The sequence below is a fragment of the Ziziphus jujuba genome, chromosome 8 (assembly GCF_031755915.1).
Source record: "Ziziphus jujuba cultivar Dongzao chromosome 8, ASM3175591v1".
Taxonomy (NCBI): domain Eukaryota; kingdom Viridiplantae; phylum Streptophyta; class Magnoliopsida; order Rosales; family Rhamnaceae; genus Ziziphus; species Ziziphus jujuba.
In genome coordinates this window covers 6,141,639-6,159,763 of record NC_083386.1, presented here as the reverse complement: position 1 = coordinate 6,159,763, position 18,125 = coordinate 6,141,639, and the positions used below count along the sequence as shown (strand labels likewise).

Below are 18,125 nucleotides of genomic sequence, written 5' to 3'. Positions count from 1 at the left end.
GAATACCAACCTGTATATAAATGGGAAACTACCATCTAATTACCAGATCAATATCAATCTTCATTTCTTCATTATTATTATTAGTATCATTATTATTATGGTGAAACAAATAAATAAACTTGCACCTTTAAAAACTCTTCTTTATTTTTATTTATCTTTTTTTTTTTTGTTCTGCCTTTCAATTTCCTATTTATGGTGTTCCTATTCAATTTTTATAATTAGAATCTGGGTGTGTTGAAAAGAGCTGTTGGAGCCATCCTTTAATTGATGCCCAACACTAATAAAAATAAAGATATAAAACTACTGGTTTTTTTTTTTTTTTTGGTTGTTAAAAAATATAAAATAATTTTCAATTTTGGTCTTTTTGATATAGTTGTCTTTATATTTAATGAATTTTTCATATAAAAATCTATAAATAAAAAAGCCCATTAATAAGAAACAAAAGTATATTTTTAAACTGGATTTTTAGCATCTATGCCCCTCCAATGATAACAATTTTACACTTTGCTACCAGATTATTTTTTTTTGTCATTTTAGTATCCATTTTTTTTTTTTGGGGCATTATAGTAGCCCTTTTACCATATTTTGTCTACCATATAGTGGCTTGTATATGCATTTACTGAAATAATAAAATAATAAATTAGTTAATTTCAAAGGATTAAAGTGTAAAAAATTTAACATTTGAGAATTAATATGTCCCAAAAAAAAAAAAAAAAAACTACGGACCAAAGTGAAAAAAATTTAATAATTGCTAAATATCTTTTAAAAATATAAACTATAGATGTTTTTCATAATAAAAATATATGATTTTTTTTTTTAAATTAAATAAATGGCGGGAGTACCACCCGCCACTGTTAAGATCCAAAATTGAAAAAAACCAGCGAAGCAAACCCCGGTGCTCTCTCTCTGTGCTATCGCAGTCTGTTAGTTGCCGCGTCCCATTAATAAGCTGTTGATGGTCTACTCTGCTCTCATTGGCTCAATTAAAGCACACTGGGCTCTGTGTACATCTCTCTCATCCTCTTATATGTAAGCATTCCTAAAATTTTTCTCTCTATTTCATTTTCTCCTTTTTTTACCTTCTGGGAATGCCATTGTTGTAGCTGGGGTTTTCAAAATTTCTTAGTTTTGGGGGGAAAAAAATTGCTTTTTGATACTATCAAATGTGGATTAGATAGTTAGGTTACTTTTTAAATTCGGGTTTGTTTGGTTTCTGAGAAATTGGATGAAACTTTCTTGTATGTAATGCGACTGTTTCAATGGGGAAAAAAAAAATTTCGCCTTTTAAGCTATTAAGTGATGGCTGTTATTTTGGTTTCACATGTTTGATTGTTATTATTATTTTTTTCTTGATACTGGGATTAGGTTAAACCATTTGCTTGTGATTTTGGTTGGGATCAAGGTTTTATGGATGCATATAATTCTATTATTCCTAATTCCGGTCAAGACCTAGAGCATAGCAGATTGTTACATTAGTTTGCAAATTTCGCATTAGTTTTGTGTTACTCATTACTGCAGCTTTCCTGAACTCAAAGCCTCATAGTCATAGTGAAAGCCTTTTGCAAATTTCGCATTAGTTTTGTGTTACTTATTACTGGAGCTTTCCTGAACTCAAAGCCTCATAGTCATAGTGAAAGCCTTAGGGTTTCTAACTTGGTATGAATGATCTCTCGTCTTGCTTCTCTCTGTCTCTGTCTCTGTCTCTATCTATATTTCTTTAAGTTTGTAGAAGATGAAATTGATTGCTATTAATATGTTGGTGATTAAACAAGAGGAAGTGAGGGAGTTGGATTTGAAGTGGTCAGTGCAATTTCACCACTAGTTGTAACCAATAGGATTTTTGTTTCTAAAATCTTCCTGTAGCCAGTTGGAAGCAGTAGTAGTTTTCCCTATGAAGAAGTTCCAGTGATAAATATATAACTAATTACTCATTAGGAAAATGGAAAACATAGTTGTGCTTGTGGATTTTTCAGGCAGACATACAGTCATTTAGTAATATTGTATAATTCGTATTGTTGTTTTCATGCTTTCCTTTGTATGTGTTTTTGTTACCAGATAAAATACCTGGTGTCACAGATAAGTGAGAGACTGAGCAACGGCAATACCATTAAACCTTAAGCTATTTTTCAAAATTTGAGAGTGTGCAATCTCTGTAGAAAGTGTAGGATTACCTTACACTGCATATGTAACCATATCATCAGTATCTCATCCCTAGCTGTGATCAATAGCGTCTTGCTCAAATCTTCCAGTAGTCAGTTGAGATTGATCGAAATTTTCCATATGAAGATTTGCTCATTAGGAAAATGGAAAATGAGTTGCGGATTTTTTTGACACACTTATCTACCCATTTGATAATACTGTTTTGTTGTCTTCTTGCTTTTTGTTGTGTGCATTTTTATCACTGGACAAACGTGTGACGTAACACACGAGTGAGACACCTTTTATTTTGTCCTTCTAAGTGTTAGTCTTTGAATAGACTCGAAAATTCAAAATTTCATTGTAGGATTTTACTTGTTATGAGTGTTTTTAGAAAGTAGAGGATCACCATTTTTTAAGGGAATTTTCCTGATAGGCAGCCAAAATAGCCTTAAAAAAATTTATAGACATTCAGGTAATAGCAGTTTCATTACTATATAGTTAAAATCGGATAGCAGGAGCATTCCATGTATCTTTGAATGGGTACAAATATTTACCAAAACGTCATTGAGTTATTTGTATCGATAACATAACATTTGTTACGGTGACCATCAAATGTGTGCCATCTCTTTTTTTAAGTTCATTTACTTTTGTTGTGAAACCACCCCTAAAGGGTAACCACATCATTGGTATGTTATCACTTGTGGCTGATAGCATTTCTGTTGCCAAAATCTTTCATTAAGTTATTTGGTTTATATTCGTACTTGGAACTCTTACCATGGCCTTTTAATGACCGATAGCCAGTCGTTTGGATGGAATTCAATGACCTTCTAAGTATTTTATTAAATTCTTTCCACCATTGAATATGGTGCCACCTGCATTAGAAGGATATTCAAAATAAGACAAATGAAATAAAGGAGTAATTATAAAAATCTCTGTTTTTTGGTCTCAAAATTTAACGTAAGTGATCACAATACATTGATTTTCAGGCACAGAGAACTCTGATGGAGCATTCAAAGCCAAATGTCGAAACCTCTGATCTCTCTCTTAATGCCTCGGATTCTCAGGTACGGGTTTTCAAAGTTACAATAGTTAACTACAGGAAAGCAGGAAGGTAGAACGTTAAGTATTCTACATTGGTAGGGCGTGTACTCCATCTAAAGCTCTTAGCAGAAACACATCTTTACAAAGCTTGGAACTGCTCAATTTTAAACAATTTTGTTTTTGTTTTTTGTTTCTTGTTTTGTTTTTTTATTTTTTATTTTTTTCCTGTTTTGCAGTTTCTGGATCATTCATATTCGCTCGCGTTCCCTTCTGGTTTGTCTTTCTTTTCTCCAAACGGTTACTGTTTTCCCACCAACCAAATAAAAACTATTGAATTCTTATCCAACTTCATTATTTTTTATCTTCTTTTCTGGGTTCTGCCAGAGCCTCCTGAGCTTAGAATCTGGTTTTCAAGCTATGAGTATGAATCACCTGCGTTGGGATCCATTAATAATTTTGGGGAACCTGTTTTGGAAGAAAGTGAAATTGAAAAAGATAAATCTGTTAAGAATGAGGGTGCAAGAGAAGAAGAAGAAAATTTAGATGGGTTTAGAGAAATAGGAAAGAGAGAAAAAGTGCTTGTTGGTGAGAAGCTCAACTCGAATAGGTTTATAGAATGCAGCAGTTCATTTGATGATGATGAGGGTGAAAACCAGTCTTCGGATAAGGTACTTTTTCTTTATTTAATCTTTTCTGTCCTCTTGGAGTTCGTTCCTGAAATCTATATTATTACAGTTTACAAATAATTCTCACCTATTTGTGTAAGAGCTATTAAATGTGAAGTTGCATCATGCTTGAGTTTCTAACTCAAGCTTTTTCTTGTTTTTACAGGATAAAGATTGTTCATATTCACCTTTGCCTCTTTCTGGTTTGTATCACTTCTTTCTACAGTTCAATTCCAAATTTTATCAACTTTTTGGCTTATAAGAAAATGGAAGTTTCTCTGTCATTTGATCTGTTTTTGTTGTTTTCTTAGCAACAAAACAGATTATGTTAAATTATGGTTTAAGTGAAATGTGAAAAGTACTGAGTTCTTTAATTTATTTCCCTGATATGTAGAGCCTACTGACATCAGAAACTGGTTTTCAAGCTATGTGTATGAATCTCCTGCCTTGGATACAAATGATGGTTTAATGGATTCTGTTTATCTACAAAGTAAATCTAAGAAAGATGAGTTGGTTGTTGAGGAGAGCAACAAAGATAAATCAGAAAAATTTTGGGAGTTTAAGGGAAGTGGAATTAGTGATGAAAAGGTTGTTGGTGAGTCAGGACTTCAAAGCTGTGATGACTTTCGGGGGTATAGTAAGCAGAAAAAACTGCCTTCAATGAAGGTGCTTACTTCTATATCATTCTTTCCCTTTTTCATTCCTCTCTTTCATGATGACTGCTAATGAATTACAATTCATTTGATTCTGGCTAATAGTGTTAATCATACTTTGGGACTTAGGGTTTCACGAATTAAATTGGCATATATTGTAACAAAGCTGAAACTAACTCCATCTCCAGAAGTATTCTTCTTGGTCTTTCCATTTTCTTTTATGATATTTCCAATGGGAACTCTTTAATCAGACAAATGGAGAAAAACTTATTATTCATGTCATTGAAGTCATTGCTTATCATCATAACTTTTGAAAATTACAGGCTGGTTCAAGGTTTGGAGTGGAGACTGAGAATCTGTTTGATCAGAGTGGAATTCATATTGAAAGTATGTTCAAACAAAGCTCCAAGCATAAAGTACCACAAAACCAAGGTACTGATTCAGCTAATAATATTACAATACCAAGTTTGGGTGAGGAAGGTTCCAACTCCATGCCTAATCCTTTCCATGAAATTGGCTCTATGCCATTGAACATCCAAAATTCATGTAGTAAAGCTTCAAAAGAGTTGTCAAATAGAATAAAATCCATACAGGAGAACTCACAATTGAATTGCCAAACTAAAGCAGCTAGTTGTCTATCACGTGGGAGTGGTTCGAAGTCTGTTCTAGATAATGGAGCATCGGTGAGAAAATTTACTCATGGATGTAATGGTAAAGAAAACACTGGAAAAGAAATCTCAAAAGATGGTTTTGTTTCAACAAGGAAGGGAAGATATAGCAGTTCAAATGACGAAAACTGTCTGAAAGTATCAAAAGAGAATGGTGATGGGACGACGATGCCATTAGCAGGTGATAAGCATCCACATGTAAAAAGAAAGGCCCTATCAGAAAGAACGAATTTGCAACCATCTAGTGGAGTGGAGACCATTGGGAAATGGAAGTGTCCTCAGAGAAATAAGCCAATCCTTGGACCTCCATTGAAGCAGCTTCGACTAGAGAGATGGGTTCACAGGGTGTGAAACTTGCTTTGCTTCAGTATTCCATCTTTGCTGCTTGAAGAAATTGGCTCTGCAGCAGAGGATTCTTGTATTGGACTGTTTAAGTCATCAGTGTGTATATATAGAAAATATTTGACCTATCTAAATTGGACTTTTTGTCAGAAAAGGGCATTGAAGACTTTGTCTATTGTCTTCATTATATATACATTAGTGTTTAGAATCTGATGAATGCAGGAAGTTTTGCTTGAAATTATAGATGGTAGAGTGTTATATTGAGGATGTACATCTGAAACTCAATTCAGTATAAAAGCTTTAAACCTCTAATTTTACTTTCATCAAATCAGAGCATTTTTGACCCTTTCTTTTTTTTTTTTTTTGGTTTTGGGTTATTTTTCTAACCAGTAACCACTTAAATCATGTCCTTTAGGAACAATCTTATGACTTTTGGTGTTTAACTCCATGATCTGGTTTTTATTGAAAGTTCTGCGGCTAAAAAGTACCCTTGGATTATTTAAAATTGTATCCTACATCAGATAAGTTTAATTTATTATTCAAACAAGGCCCAAAAAAATAAAAATAAATAAATAAATAAAAAATAAAAAAATAAAAAGAATGAGGTCAAAAAACAAAACAAGTCAATTAACAGTCCGAGCCTATTTTAGTAAATTACATACCAAAACTGTTTTTCATTTTGGTCTTGGTTGGCGAAACACGGTCAAAACCAGAGTCCATCATCAAAGCAAAGCACTTAAAGAAATGGCGGGAACAGTCTCAACTCCCAAAAGCTACTGCTTAGGCCAAGCTCCTTCCTCTTTGTAAATGCTAACCATCTTCAATTTCGGTACAACCTTCTGTAATCCTATATTATCTCCACCCTCAATTCCCCTCCTTCCCAAAATCCCCAAATCCATAACCCTATTCTCCAATCGTTTCGCTTGTTTCTGCTTTCAAAAACCACCAATGCCTCGCTTCTCTTCTTCTTCTACTACCAAAATCGTTGCCGAGTACGCGAAGTCGAACCGTTCGACTTGCAAGAAGTGCTCCAAGGCAATTGATTCAAAGGCTCTGAGGTTGGGTCTCGTCAGTAGAGACGCTCGGGGGTTCGATATGACGAAATGGTATCACTTGGCTTGCTTTTCTTTCGGCTCGGAGTCGGTTGCTTCGGCCGAGACCATCAAAGGGCTCGAGTCTTTGAAGGTGTGGTGCAATTGGGGTTTTATGAGTTTTTGTGTTGTTTGTTTGGTGAGAGAAGTGAGAAAGATGATAAAAATCAGATAATTACTATCATTTTTTAAAATTCTGGAATATATATATATATATATATATATATATATATTTTTTGGTTAATCTGTGTTAAATTTATTAAATATATAATTATTCTTGTTATTAGTTGTTCCACCACGTTTTTGTTTCAGAGTGATGATCAGGAAGCTTTGAAGAAATTGTTGGCTACTACAAGTGATACAACTCAGGAGGTATGAGTGGATCTTCTGCACTAACTTGCTTTATTTTGTGAATTAACAAGAATGAAAAAAAGTATTGAATAAGGTGAAAATGTATATTATTGAAGTGTTTTGATGAGTATGGAAATTTTGGTTGAGCTGGTAAAATGGCAAACAATCCTACTTCGTGGACCTGAGTATAAAGTGTACTAGACAAAGAATTTCTTGGACATAATCAAATAAGACCAAAGCAAACTTGCACTGCTGATCGACAATACAAAATGCCCCAAAAAGAAATTCTACAAATATTCAATTCTAATAAATCAACTGCTAACACAACAGTAAAATAACCAAATGCCAAATATCATAGGTAAAATAGATTATTGCTTACAATATATATTAGCTAGAGGACTCCCAAGTTGTTGTAATTTTCTGAGAAAATTTCACTTGAGGAATATTATTATGGCAGTACTTGAACTCGCAATCAATCCGTTTCACTTTTATTTATTTATTTATTTTTAAAACACATATTGTTTGGTTGCATGATAGCTTCTTTCTTGTGTGGTGTTTGTATGTTTTTTTCCCTGGTTAAGACCAAACTTTATCTGTGGAGGGGGTTCAAGTGAAATTAATAATTCTGCTTTTTTTACTGGACACCAATTTACTTAAGCAAAGGCTTAACTCATGTTTAACGTTTTCCGTTTATAGGTCCATGAACAAGATGAAGATAAAGATGAGGAAAATGAACTGGAGGAAAGAGCTTCAAAGAAGGCAAAGGTTTGCAGATGCTATTTTTAAAGGCATAATATGTTTAGTGGTTGTGCTGATACATTCTACCAGCTTTGTTAAACATTGCAAATGAGTTTACGAAGTTATTTGTTCTGCCTAGAACACCAATTGACAAGCAATTTACCTGGGGCATAGTAGTCCAACTTTAGTTAGGCTATAAACCCGACTCTTTTAGTAGTGAAACACTTAAAATTGAGAGTTCATGTGCAAACTGTTTATTGATGTTTGGCATACCCATCTCTTCTTCTTTTTTATTTTTATTTTTATTTTTATTTTATTTTTTTATAATTATTTATTTATTTTTTTATATTTTTGACATCATTGCTTGCAGATATCTAAATCTAATGGAGAAAAGCTGCTTATTGCCTTTTCAGTTTCTGATATCAAGGACACGTATAAGGTCTGGTCCGTCCTTTGTTGCCTTCTCACATATATTTGTCTGTCTCTGTTTCCAATTGTCCAATATTTATTTGAAAATTTTGTGGCATAGCTATCTTTTTCAGATTGCATGTATTTACCTTTTACTATGATTTTGTTTTTCTGGAATTGTTTTCCATCCAGGATGCAACACTTTCACCAAAATGGAAGGCATTCCAAACTACAATATTTCTTGAACGGGTGAGATATTTGGCCTACTTGTTAGTTGATGAATATTATGCTGGAATCCTCTCCCCACTCTCTCTCTCTCTCTCTCTCTCTCTCTCTCTCTCTCAAGTTTATCTGTTTCTGTTCTGCTTTTTTTCTTGCGTGTAGCATAGACATGCAATTTTGCACATATATAGTCTAAGTTGCAAGTTTTATGAGTTGTCAAGTCTCACTTGCATATGAGTAATCCAAGATAGTGCATACTTGATGCTTCTTGTTTTTTATGTGTATTGGTTTATACAGGATGATGGTCTTCATGATTCAAGTAAAATTGCTGCTTTTGATTTTGATGGATGCCTTGCAAAAACTTCGGTGAAAAGGTGTGTTCTATCCAATGAGGCATTGTCTCAAGTATAAATTGCTGAACTGTCTGTAATAGTATAATAGGCTTAACAATCTTGAGCAATACATGTAGTGATAAAATCATATTTTGCAGACTAGTGTCCCATGAATTGGGTAAGAATTTGATAGTGTTTAGATGTGATGGCAGAAGACCACTATAAAACCATCCATGATATTGGTATTAATCAAAATTTTACTTTGCCATAAATCATGAATACCATCTCTTTAAAAAATAAATGCTCTTTATTGTTAAGAAAGTAATTGTTCTCTAATATCTTCTGTTAAAGATCATGGTCAAGGTCTATTATAAAAACACTATTGGATACATTGCATGCTATACAAATTTGAAACATTTTTGTTTTTTACTGTGTCAAAAAATGCTTAATAAGAAGGAAGTTTTCCCTATTTTCTTGATTAATAACCCATTTTGCTGCTTTAATTTCAGAGTAGGTCCTGATGCTTGGTCCCTGATGTATCCTTCAATACCTGATAAGCTACAGAGCCTGTACAATGATGGCTATAAGCTGGTTTCTTTCATTCATATAAGCTGTCTCAAATTTTTGGTTGGAAGTCTAATGATTGTGGCAGTTTGACTTCGTATAACTAACCTGTTTAGTTTTCTATTTCATTTATTAGAAAGCTTTCAATGTCTTCTTCACTTCAAGCTTCTCTAACATCCAGGTAATCTTTACCAATGAATCCAACATTGAGCGCTGGAAGAATAAGAGACAAATAGCTGTTGACTCAAAAATTGGGCGCCTCAACAGTTTCATCGAGAAAGTAAAGGTCCCAATTCAGGTAGTTCTGACTGAATTTTGAGTGTGTCCCAAATCTAATTATTTCATATCCACTTCATATAGATCAAACTGTTTTTGTTGGGTTATCAACATATGTGTTTATCTATGTCCCAAGTCCTAGTATTTCATATACACTTCATGTAGGTCAAGCTGTTCTTATCGGGTTATCAACATATGTTTATTTACTGGAAATAAATAAATAAATAAAAATTGATTGTATTTTACTTAAGCATTTGAAAAAAAAAAAAAATTCTGAAAAGAAAGCAAGTTGTTTGAACTGGGTTTATATTTATGCAGGTTTTCATTGCTTGTGGGGTGGATAAATCTGGCGGTCAAGCAGAAGACCAATTTCGCAAACCAAAACCAGGGATGTGGTATCTTATGGAACAACACTTCAACTCTGGCATTCCCATTGATAAGAAGCAGTTATTTTACTTTACCCTATTCTCACCCATTGTGTTTTCATAGCCATTAGCGTATGAACTGGAAAATATGAGTGTCAGTTTTTATATATATTTTATCAGTTTAATTTTCTTGGTTATTATGTAATGGTTGATCATTTGAATGAATGGAAAGACTGGTCAAATATTTGCTCTTTTTTTCTGCATTGTAGATCATTTTATGTCGGAGATGCTGCTGGAAGAAAGAATGATCACAGTGATGCTGATATTAAGTTTGCAGAGGTACAATCATATCTTATTGATGTTTTCATCGTGATGAAAAAATTCTATCTTCTTTATACCCCTGTTGTAGTATATCTTTGAAAACTTTGTTCTTTGATACATTCATTTTATTTAGCATAGTCATAGGCTGCTTTGTTAATTGAGTAATGGTCAAGAGAGAGTCACTACCAATTGCTGGGTTGGGCATTCTGAAAGGTAAAAAGTAAAGTTTAAGGCCCAGCCTTTGGGTGGTTCAAATGGATATAGATGAAGCACAATCACAATCGCTTCATTATTTTCTTTTTCTCATGGGGGGGAAAAAAAAACATCAATCCCTTGTTTTCTAAATAGATTTGGTATTCATAAATGAAAGAAATGGTTAGAACAAGTCCTGTTGCACTATTGCCGTCGTTGCTATAAACTCATTAAAGCTACTTCCTTGTCTCAACAGATATGTATTCTTTTTTTGTGGGTTGCAGGCTATTGGTCTAAAGTTCCATGTCCCGGAGGAATATTTCAAAATATGATGAACCATGCTTTGTTTGGCTCTTAGTTACTGCAGTTGATATACTAGGCTCTTTTTCTTTTTTCGGTTTTTCTGTTTGGGTAGGACCTCGTATTAGCATTAAGGACATTTTTGAGACTGGCCCAAGAAGTGTTAATAACCACTTCAAGCCCAACATTAATCTAGTTATCTTATTGAACTGATTATTGTTATCTATTCTCATTGAGCTTGTTTAGCCACCTATTTTTTGAAATTATATTATTGATTTTACATTACAAATTATAACAATTCATGTCCTATGAAAAAGTATTGAAAAGCAAAATGAATTAAACCAGGTAAAATTCTAAAAATTACCAGATACTTCAAAATCCGAAGTTCATATCAGGATTTCTATGAGTAGGTGAACAAACCAGCACAATTCTCTGGATCATCTATCACGTAAACTGCTCCATGGTGGTCGACTGTTGTTGTGCCAACGTTGTTCCATTTAGAGTCTTATCACCTTGCAATCTGGACCTTTGCAAGTGAAATTTTTAAATTGCCCTGGACAATAATGTCCAGAGTTCCTGGATTCAAATTTTGAAGGTGTTCTTTTTGTTTGGTGAACAGGAACTTTGGACAGGATTGCCAAGGCAATTTAAACACCAGTTGCAAAGGTAAGATTGTGTGATCGAGCATTGTGTTGTGTTGGAGGAGAAGGAGAAAAGTTTGATGGGTACTTACCTGGCACCAGTTTTGGAGAATTGAATTGAATTGTGAGGAAGTGGAGGAGGAGAATATTAAGGATTTTACGTAGGCAAAAGAGTTTCACAAAGGGTTTGCATTTCCATTTCTCATTGCATATACTTATAGGGGAATACTTACAAGGCGCTTTTACAGTGCATCATGAATGTATTATTACCAAAAAAAAAGTGCATCATGAATGTGATTTTCATTCAATGCATAGAAGAATAATGCTGATCATAAGGAAGGAAAAAATAAAAAAATAAAAAAATAAAAAAGGAAATAAAAAAATTCATTTATCAGGAAAAAGCTATTGATACATTACAGCGCAAAAGTATCAATTTATTATCTGATGTGCACCGCCCTTCTATTTATTGCACTAGATACCGAAACAGACAATCAAAATATATAAGACAGTCGTTTCATACTATATGAAAGAGAGCCCTTTGGTTTTCTAAATCTGATCTTCACCATCACGTAGAGTTTAACCTTTGCATCTCCTGTCTTTAGGGGGTTTGTGAATACAAAAAGAGAGTATTACACTGCCCAGAGGCCCATATTCATATTTAGCAGTTTTAATGAAACTCTCTTTCCAGAATTCGACAAAAGGAAAAGAAATTTAATAGATACACCATTGCCATTTTCAGCTTCCACCTAAAACAATTTCACTACTTCTCATATTTTAATAGCCGTTTTGTTGGCTGCTTCTCTCAAATAATCACAAAACCAGTTCCAAAACAAACATATCTCGCATGCTATCTGCATGTCACAGCCACTAAATGTATAAACAAATTTTCACATTCAATCACTTCTTGAATCAAGCAAGTGAAAATTGTTGTTCAAGAAAGTTGAACCTAACACAAGGTAAGTTTCAACATAGGAGTTCGATCAAATGCAGATGGAGAAATGGTTATAACATCAAACATATTTATTTATTTCTTTTATGCAGAAGTTGGCAAGTTATCCAACCCAAAAATGAGTGATTGACATCTACCACATAAGATACAAATAAAGGTGGCAATAATTACAACTAGACAACCAATACAAATTCGATATTTAATCTCAAAAATCGTTAATTACAAATACAAATGAATTAAACTAGTGAGCTCACCCTTAAGCATGCAAAAGACCTCAAGGTTTCTGTCAGTCTTTCTACCGCATGCTAATCAAGTGAGATTAAGCAGGCATGTTGATGCATGTCAGATGCTAATTCTCAACCAGAAGCTAAATTTTGTATACAAAACTGCTGAAATGCACTTGCTTAAACTACAAGATTAGGTTCCCCAACTGCTTGATTTTGGAAAAGTGAATCATACTTCAAGGTTCTTGCAACATCAAAGAAATGTGCAACAGCTTCTTCTGGTGTCCCAACAAGAACTCCATGTCCTAGATTGAGGATGTGACCCCTAGGCCCCGCACATTTTACAACCCTGACAAATAAAAACTGTCAGTTGGATACTGTATAAATTAGGAATTCGACAAACTGATAATGAATTAAAGCTATAAAATTTTTGAAATCTAATCGATCTGCATAAGATATTTATCCTGCTTTGAACATTCTTTTTCATATGACTCATATCAGACACCCAAAACTGTAAATCTGCTACAAAAACAATGCTGTTAAGAAGCAATATGATGTGACATATCTCAGTTTCTGATCCCATGTCTGTTCACACTAGTGGAACTAAATAAATATATTTAAGCATTTTCATTGAAGGGATATTCATGACTGAGTAGTTGAGAAACTTCCATATAATTAAGGAAATCACAAATGAACATGGAAGTCAGTGCACCACATGGATTGAAAGCTGAAATCCCCTAAAATTTTGTATAAAATGAGTTACAAGAAATGAAATTTAGATCAGGACACTTCCTTCACAGACCTTTGAATCTCTTCAGTGAGGGCAGGAAGGGTAGAAAATAAGTATGCAGGGTCTACATTTCCCTGTACACTGATTCCACTGCCCAATCTTTTCCTTCCATCTGCCATGTCCACAGTCCAATCAAGCCCAATCACGTCAACACCAGTTCCTTTCATACGTTCAAGAAGGCCACCGTTTCCATTGATGTAGAGAACCAGAGGTGTTTCAGGGCATTTTTTTCTTACAACTCTCACAATCTGCAAATTTACAAACCCTTAAAAATGAAGAGAAAGAGGGAGAGAGAAGCTTGGGATAGCATGAACCTACTGTGCAAGTATGTAAAGTCTAGACCAGATGACAGCACAGACAATTAACCAATTTGCACCAATGCCAGAATATGAAACTGAAAGATAGCAGTACAGGTCTTCTGATGACAAGATCAGTATTCAACTTTTACAACTTGATTCTAATAAGCATACTGAGTAATCTTTTGACACTAAGAAGCAAATTTATAGCGATTTTTGTAACAAAAAGAAAAAAACTACAAATGCATTTAAGGCTCAAGACTTCACACTGAAGCACACAATGGCAAACTAATAGGAATTATGCCTACAAATGTTTTTATATATCCATGTTCCACCTTACCTCTTCAATGAAAGGTTTTGACCACTTCTCCCACATATCAGGTGGCAATTGTCCACCCCAGGAATCAAATATCTGTATGCAATGAGCCCCAGACTCTACTTGGAAAACAATGTAGTGTGATATTGCCTGAGTCAAATGAGAAAGAAGAGCCCTTAATACATGTGGTTCTGTATGGCACATTCTCTTTATTGTTGTATAAGTGCGAGTTGTACCCCCTTCCACTATATATGTAGCAATTGTCCAAGGTGCTCCTACAAAACCCAAAACAGCCGCATGCCCACCAACCTAAATAAAAAGAATATCTTAGGGAAGCAATCATTTAAGGCACAGTACTACAGTTGGTTTTCTTTATAAGGCAAGTAACGAATATAAAAATTACCTCCCTGCGTAATATTTGTAAGGATTCCCTCACAAAATGAAGTTTGTCAAAGTCAATGGGATGCAATGTCTTCAAGCCATCTTCCGAAGTAATTGGTGACTGAATAACAGGACCCCTAACTTCTTCTATGTCAAATGGGACACCAAATGCAGGTAAAGGGGTAAGAATGTCAGAGAAGATAATTACTCCATCAGGACGAAATGCCTCCCAAGGCTGCAAAGAAATTTCCACAATGAGATCAGTTGTCTCTGACCTCTCTCTGAATGATGGATGTTTCTCTGCAAGCTTTCTGTAAGACGCCATATACCTTCCTGCCTGGCGCATCATCCAAGCTGGAGGTCGACTTACAGGATCTCCTCTCGCAGCTTTAACCAAGAGTGGATCTGAATAATAAATAAACAAAAGGATAATACGAATGATAATGCAAATTTGGAAAGTAAAACGCATCCTTCACCAAACTTAAAAACATTAGACTTCTAGAACAATAGGCAAGTGCTTTGGAAATTGATACTGCAAAACACAGCCTCCAGAAACTTCCACAAATAACATAGAAAAAGATCCATGTAGCAAATAGGTGTCAACTATTAAGTTTTGGTCAATAACCATTCCACAGTATCAACGGGTTGTCTCACTAAGTTCCCAACAAAATTATGTACAATGTATACGTGAACCAACAATAACCTTAAAGTTTGTAAATTTTCCACCATTCAACACTCTAATATACAAAGAAGTCACATTAAGCTTCTGCAAATACCATTTCACTCAATAAACTATTTCTCAAAACTTGATACCATTTCAGTTAACAAACTATTTCTCTAAACTTGATCTAAGCTGGTCAAAAACCTAGCTTACTTATATTCCAATATTTTCCTTGACTGCCGAAATCCTATTCCACAAATTAAAAGTAAATAAAAATGGACAGTGGGTATAAATGGTTAATCGGCATTGTACTAAAAAACCCGCAAATATTAGCAAATATTATCATAAAACATAACTTGAGGAACCAAAAGCTTGAATTTTTTTCACCAATGAAAGATAATGGAGAACAACCCATTTCAAGATTTTTCATTAACAAAAGAAAAATCCCAAAATAAAGTTCGAAAAAGAGACATACCGGAATTTGATGAGGAGGAGCATGATACAGAGAATTTTTTCTTGAGGGGGGGTTTGGATTTAGAAGAAACCAAGAATCCATGGAGACCAACAGAAGTTGGCCCCAGAGTTGGGAACAAGCTCGAAGACTTCCAGTCCAGAGAAGTACACACACTGTAAAAAGAAACCCACTTTCAGAAAACTTACAACTAAAGAAGAAGTATTGCAGAGAGAAAAGAGGAAGAGAAAGACAGAGCTTTGCCTTGCCGGAGATGACAGACTCATTAGGCAATTTTGAGAAAGACTAAGGCAGAGGAGGAGTGAGAGAGATTGTTTTCAAGCTGTTTCCTTTTTATGTGTTTTTCTTATCCGCTTATATTTTATTGGGTATTTTATTATATTATCATTTTTTTAAATTCCTTTTTTTTTTAAATAAATATGATCAAGTATTTTAGTTTTTTGAAATTTTTTTTTATTTTAACTTTTATTCTTATTCCATCACCTAGTAAAAGTAATTACTTTTAACTTCAGCACAATGTCAGTTTTTGGATCTTTGAATTGTACTTTTAATTTCTTATTAATGTCAAGGTGAGCTGTTATTTATTTAATAATTACTACCGTGCAGTTTTTTATCCTTTTACAGTAAGAACATATATAATTAGTAAAAAAAAATGCTCTACCAATATATCAAGGGTGAGATATTCAAAATTATTGCTTTGTTTTGAGGAAAGAATAGTCTTAAGGGGACAAAAGGCTTAATATCTAGAACAAGGCACATTTTTATTATATGTTCCTAAGAATATTTTTATTTTGATAAAAAAAATTATAGAAAATCAACCAATGATTAACTAGTTATTATTGATTAAATTTTCCTCGTATTATTTCTTTTTCCATTCATTTAAGCGTTTATATGAGCATGTTTTAACTATTATTTTATAATTTTAAAAGCAAAAAAAAACGAAAATAATCAATTTCTTCAGTCCTTTTATATAATAATAATAATTTAAAAAAAAAGCATATGTAATTAATAAGAAAAGCAAAATATAAATAAATAAAAGGTTTATCAATATATTTGGGGTGAAATAGCGGTAGGAATAGGAATCTCCATATATGGAATCGACTATATAAAATAGTAATAATAATCATAGTTTAAGGAAAAGAAAATAGATGAAGTAGAGAGAGAGAGAGAGAGAAAGAGAGAGAGAGAGAGAGAGAATTAGTTGACCCTAATTCATCGTTGATGAGCGATGGAAATAAAGAAGGTAGTGGAGACTCATGAGACTGCTAAGATTACCGGCAGAATACCTGATTTGCCTGATCATGTACTGTGTCACATCCTCTCATTGACTACCGCAAACGACGCCGTTCGAAGGAGTTTGGTTTGGTCTCCAACGCTGGATGAACATGTGGGTTGGGTTTCCAGTGTTAAGTTTCCATAATTCCAAAAGTTAAGCCATTCTCCGATTGAGTTTGTGGGAGAGTATCTGGATTAACGTCTGGGCCCAAGACTACCAGAGGAGTTAATTTTGGGCCTGCTCGAATAGTAATTAAAAACAATAATGTCACTCACTGTAAGCATCATGTCATGGAGCATATTGAATAGTTTTTGCTTAGCAGATATTACTTTTTGGACACGGGAAATAGAAGAATAGATAATTGGTTAAAATCAAGGAGTTAGTTAGACCCAAAAAAACATCATATCATGGAAATAATATTGCCAATAACCAGGGAAGTAAAAATCGGCGAGACAGTGGAAATGTCGACGACAATTTCCATTGTCGACGCTGTCCGACACCGACAGGGGGGGAAGAAGTTTCTTGCACGCGTGTCGTCGATCTGTCGCCGGAATCGATGGAAGTCGACGGAATCGTCCATTGTTGGTGAAGATGTCGGATTTTGGGTGGATAAGGTGGAAAGATCGGGCGGTTGTCGACGGAAAAATGTGGAAATTTCTAGATATATCGGCCGACTGGTTCATACCTTTACAATTTTACTAATCAAAGATAATTATATTTACATATGAAATGAGATGAGAATAATGATTGGGAATGAAAAATTCATTCGGTTCGGGGGGGGGGGGGAATAAAGGGAAATTGATGCAGCAAACAAAGAATCAATCCAATTAACCAAACAGCAGAAGAAAAATACAGAAAAAATAAAGAAAATAATGATTGGGAATGAGGGGATCATTCGGTTCGAGGGGAATGAGGGGAAATTGATGCAGCAAACAGAAATGAAAGAATCAATCCAATTTTTCCAGCAGAAGAAAAATACAGAAAAAATAAAGAAAACTAAAAATTTAGAACTTAAAAGAGCAGAGCAGCGACCCAGCGAGAAAGAGGAATACCCAGGGCTCCAGCGAGGCAGCGACGCTACTCCCACATCTCCCCTTCACGCACTGATGCACGCAGTCGGTTTCTTCAATTCCACCACCGTTTAGCTAATTTTTTCTCTTTTTGTTTATGATCTTTCCTTCTTGAATACCATTAACTATCTGTCAATTTGCTAGCAAGGCAAAGAAATTTTTTTTTTTTTTTTTAACTCCATGTGTTATGAGTCTCGGGTGTGTGTGTTTGCTGTGTGTTTGGTCGGCTGGGAGAAGAAGCTTGAAGAGATGGCCGGTCGAGAAGAGAGAAGAGGGGAAAGAGAGGGCCGGCCGGAGGGGGGGAAGAGATGGGGGTTTCACAGAGAGAAGAGACGAGAAGACAAGAGAAGAGAAGAGAAGAGAGAGGCCGAAATTGGAAAA

General features: G+C 34.4%; 3 protein-coding genes across 11 annotated transcripts; 2 read left to right on the top strand and 1 right to left on the bottom strand.

Annotated features, from left to right (window-relative positions):
- Positions 1-876: 876 nt before the first annotated feature.
- On the top strand, positions 877-6,651 carry LOC107412926 (uncharacterized). Of its 4 annotated transcripts, XM_016020755.4 has the most exons (7): positions 877-1,029; positions 3,126-3,203; positions 3,417-3,453; positions 3,565-3,848; positions 4,012-4,048; positions 4,240-4,511; positions 4,822-6,651. In XM_016020755.4, the coding sequence occupies exons 2-7, from the start codon at positions 3,141-3,143 to the stop codon at positions 5,515-5,517; spliced, it is 1,389 nt and encodes a 462-aa protein (XP_015876241.2). In that variant the 5' UTR covers positions 877-1,029; positions 3,126-3,140; the 3' UTR covers positions 5,518-6,651. The 4 variants fall into 4 exon arrangements, with proteins under 4 accessions (XP_015876241.2, XP_048326201.2, XP_060675617.1 ...); XM_048470244.2 differs by having other exon boundaries at positions 3,417-3,848; XM_060819634.1 differs by lacking the exon at positions 877-1,029 and having other exon boundaries at positions 1,081-3,203.
- On the top strand, positions 6,316-11,636 carry LOC107412932 (polynucleotide 3'-phosphatase ZDP). 5 transcript variants are annotated; one of them, XM_048470264.2, is made up of 11 exons: positions 6,316-6,693; positions 6,912-6,971; positions 7,647-7,715; positions 8,059-8,127; positions 8,289-8,345; positions 8,616-8,692; positions 9,160-9,301; positions 9,396-9,512; positions 9,809-9,936; positions 10,125-10,194; positions 11,288-11,636. In XM_048470264.2, the coding sequence occupies exons 1-11, from the start codon at positions 6,316-6,318 to the stop codon at positions 11,336-11,338; spliced, it is 1,218 nt and encodes a 405-aa protein (XP_048326221.1). In that variant the 3' UTR covers positions 11,339-11,636. The 5 variants fall into 5 exon arrangements, with proteins under 5 accessions (XP_048326221.1, XP_048326224.1, XP_048326223.2 ...); XM_048470267.1 differs by lacking the exon at positions 11,288-11,636 and adding an exon at positions 10,653-10,894 and having other exon boundaries at positions 9,160-9,241; XM_048470266.2 differs by lacking the exon at positions 11,288-11,636 and adding an exon at positions 10,625-10,894 and having other exon boundaries at positions 9,160-9,241.
- Positions 11,637-12,311: 675 nt separating this feature from the next.
- Positions 12,312-16,707, bottom strand: LOC107412933 (uroporphyrinogen decarboxylase 1, chloroplastic). 2 transcript variants are annotated; one of them, XM_048470262.2, is made up of 6 exons: positions 16,685-16,707; positions 15,402-15,553; positions 14,288-14,670; positions 13,909-14,193; positions 13,285-13,520; positions 12,312-12,831 (listed from the first exon to the last, which is right to left on the bottom strand). In XM_048470262.2, exons 1-6 carry the CDS (start codon positions 16,699-16,701, stop codon positions 12,663-12,665), a joined length of 1,242 nt encoding a protein of 413 aa, XP_048326219.2. In that variant the 5' UTR covers positions 16,702-16,707; the 3' UTR covers positions 12,312-12,662. The 2 variants fall into 2 exon arrangements, with proteins under 2 accessions (XP_048326219.2, XP_015876258.2); XM_016020772.4 differs by lacking the exon at positions 16,685-16,707 and adding an exon at positions 15,642-15,791.
- Positions 16,708-18,125: the final 1,418 nt, after the last annotated feature.

Bases quoted from the DNA above. Each gene is read 5' to 3' on its own strand.
- LOC107412926 (XM_048470244.2), top strand. From the start codon at position 3,141: ATGGAGCATTCAAAGCCAAATGTCGAAACCTCTGATCTCTCTCTTAAT. The intron at 3,204-3,416 runs GTACGGGTTTTC...CCTGTTTTGCAG, and splicing joins TTAATGCCTCGGATTCTCAG to TTTCTGGATCATTCATATTC. The intron at 4,049-4,239 runs GTTTGTATCACT...CCTGATATGTAG, and splicing joins TTCACCTTTGCCTCTTTCTG to AGCCTACTGACATCAGAAAC.
- LOC107412932 (XM_048470263.2), top strand. From the start codon at position 6,316: ATGCTAACCATCTTCAATTTCGGTACAACCTTCTGTAATCCTATATTA. The intron at 8,346-8,615 runs GTGAGATATTTG...TGGTTTATACAG, and splicing joins CTACAATATTTCTTGAACGG to GATGATGGTCTTCATGATTC. The intron at 10,195-10,624 runs GTACAATCATAT...TTGTCTCAACAG, and splicing joins CTGATATTAAGTTTGCAGAG to ATATGTATTCTTTTTTTGTG.
- LOC107412933 (XM_016020772.4), bottom strand. From the start codon at position 15,664: ATGAGTCTGTCATCTCCGGCAAG. The intron at 14,194-14,287 runs GTAATTTTTATA...CTTTTTATTTAG, and splicing joins TACAAATATTACGCAGGGAG to GTTGGTGGGCATGCGGCTGT. The intron at 13,521-13,908 runs GTAAGGTGGAAC...GTAAATTTGCAG, and splicing joins CAAAACCTTTCATTGAAGAG to ATTGTGAGAGTTGTAAGAAA.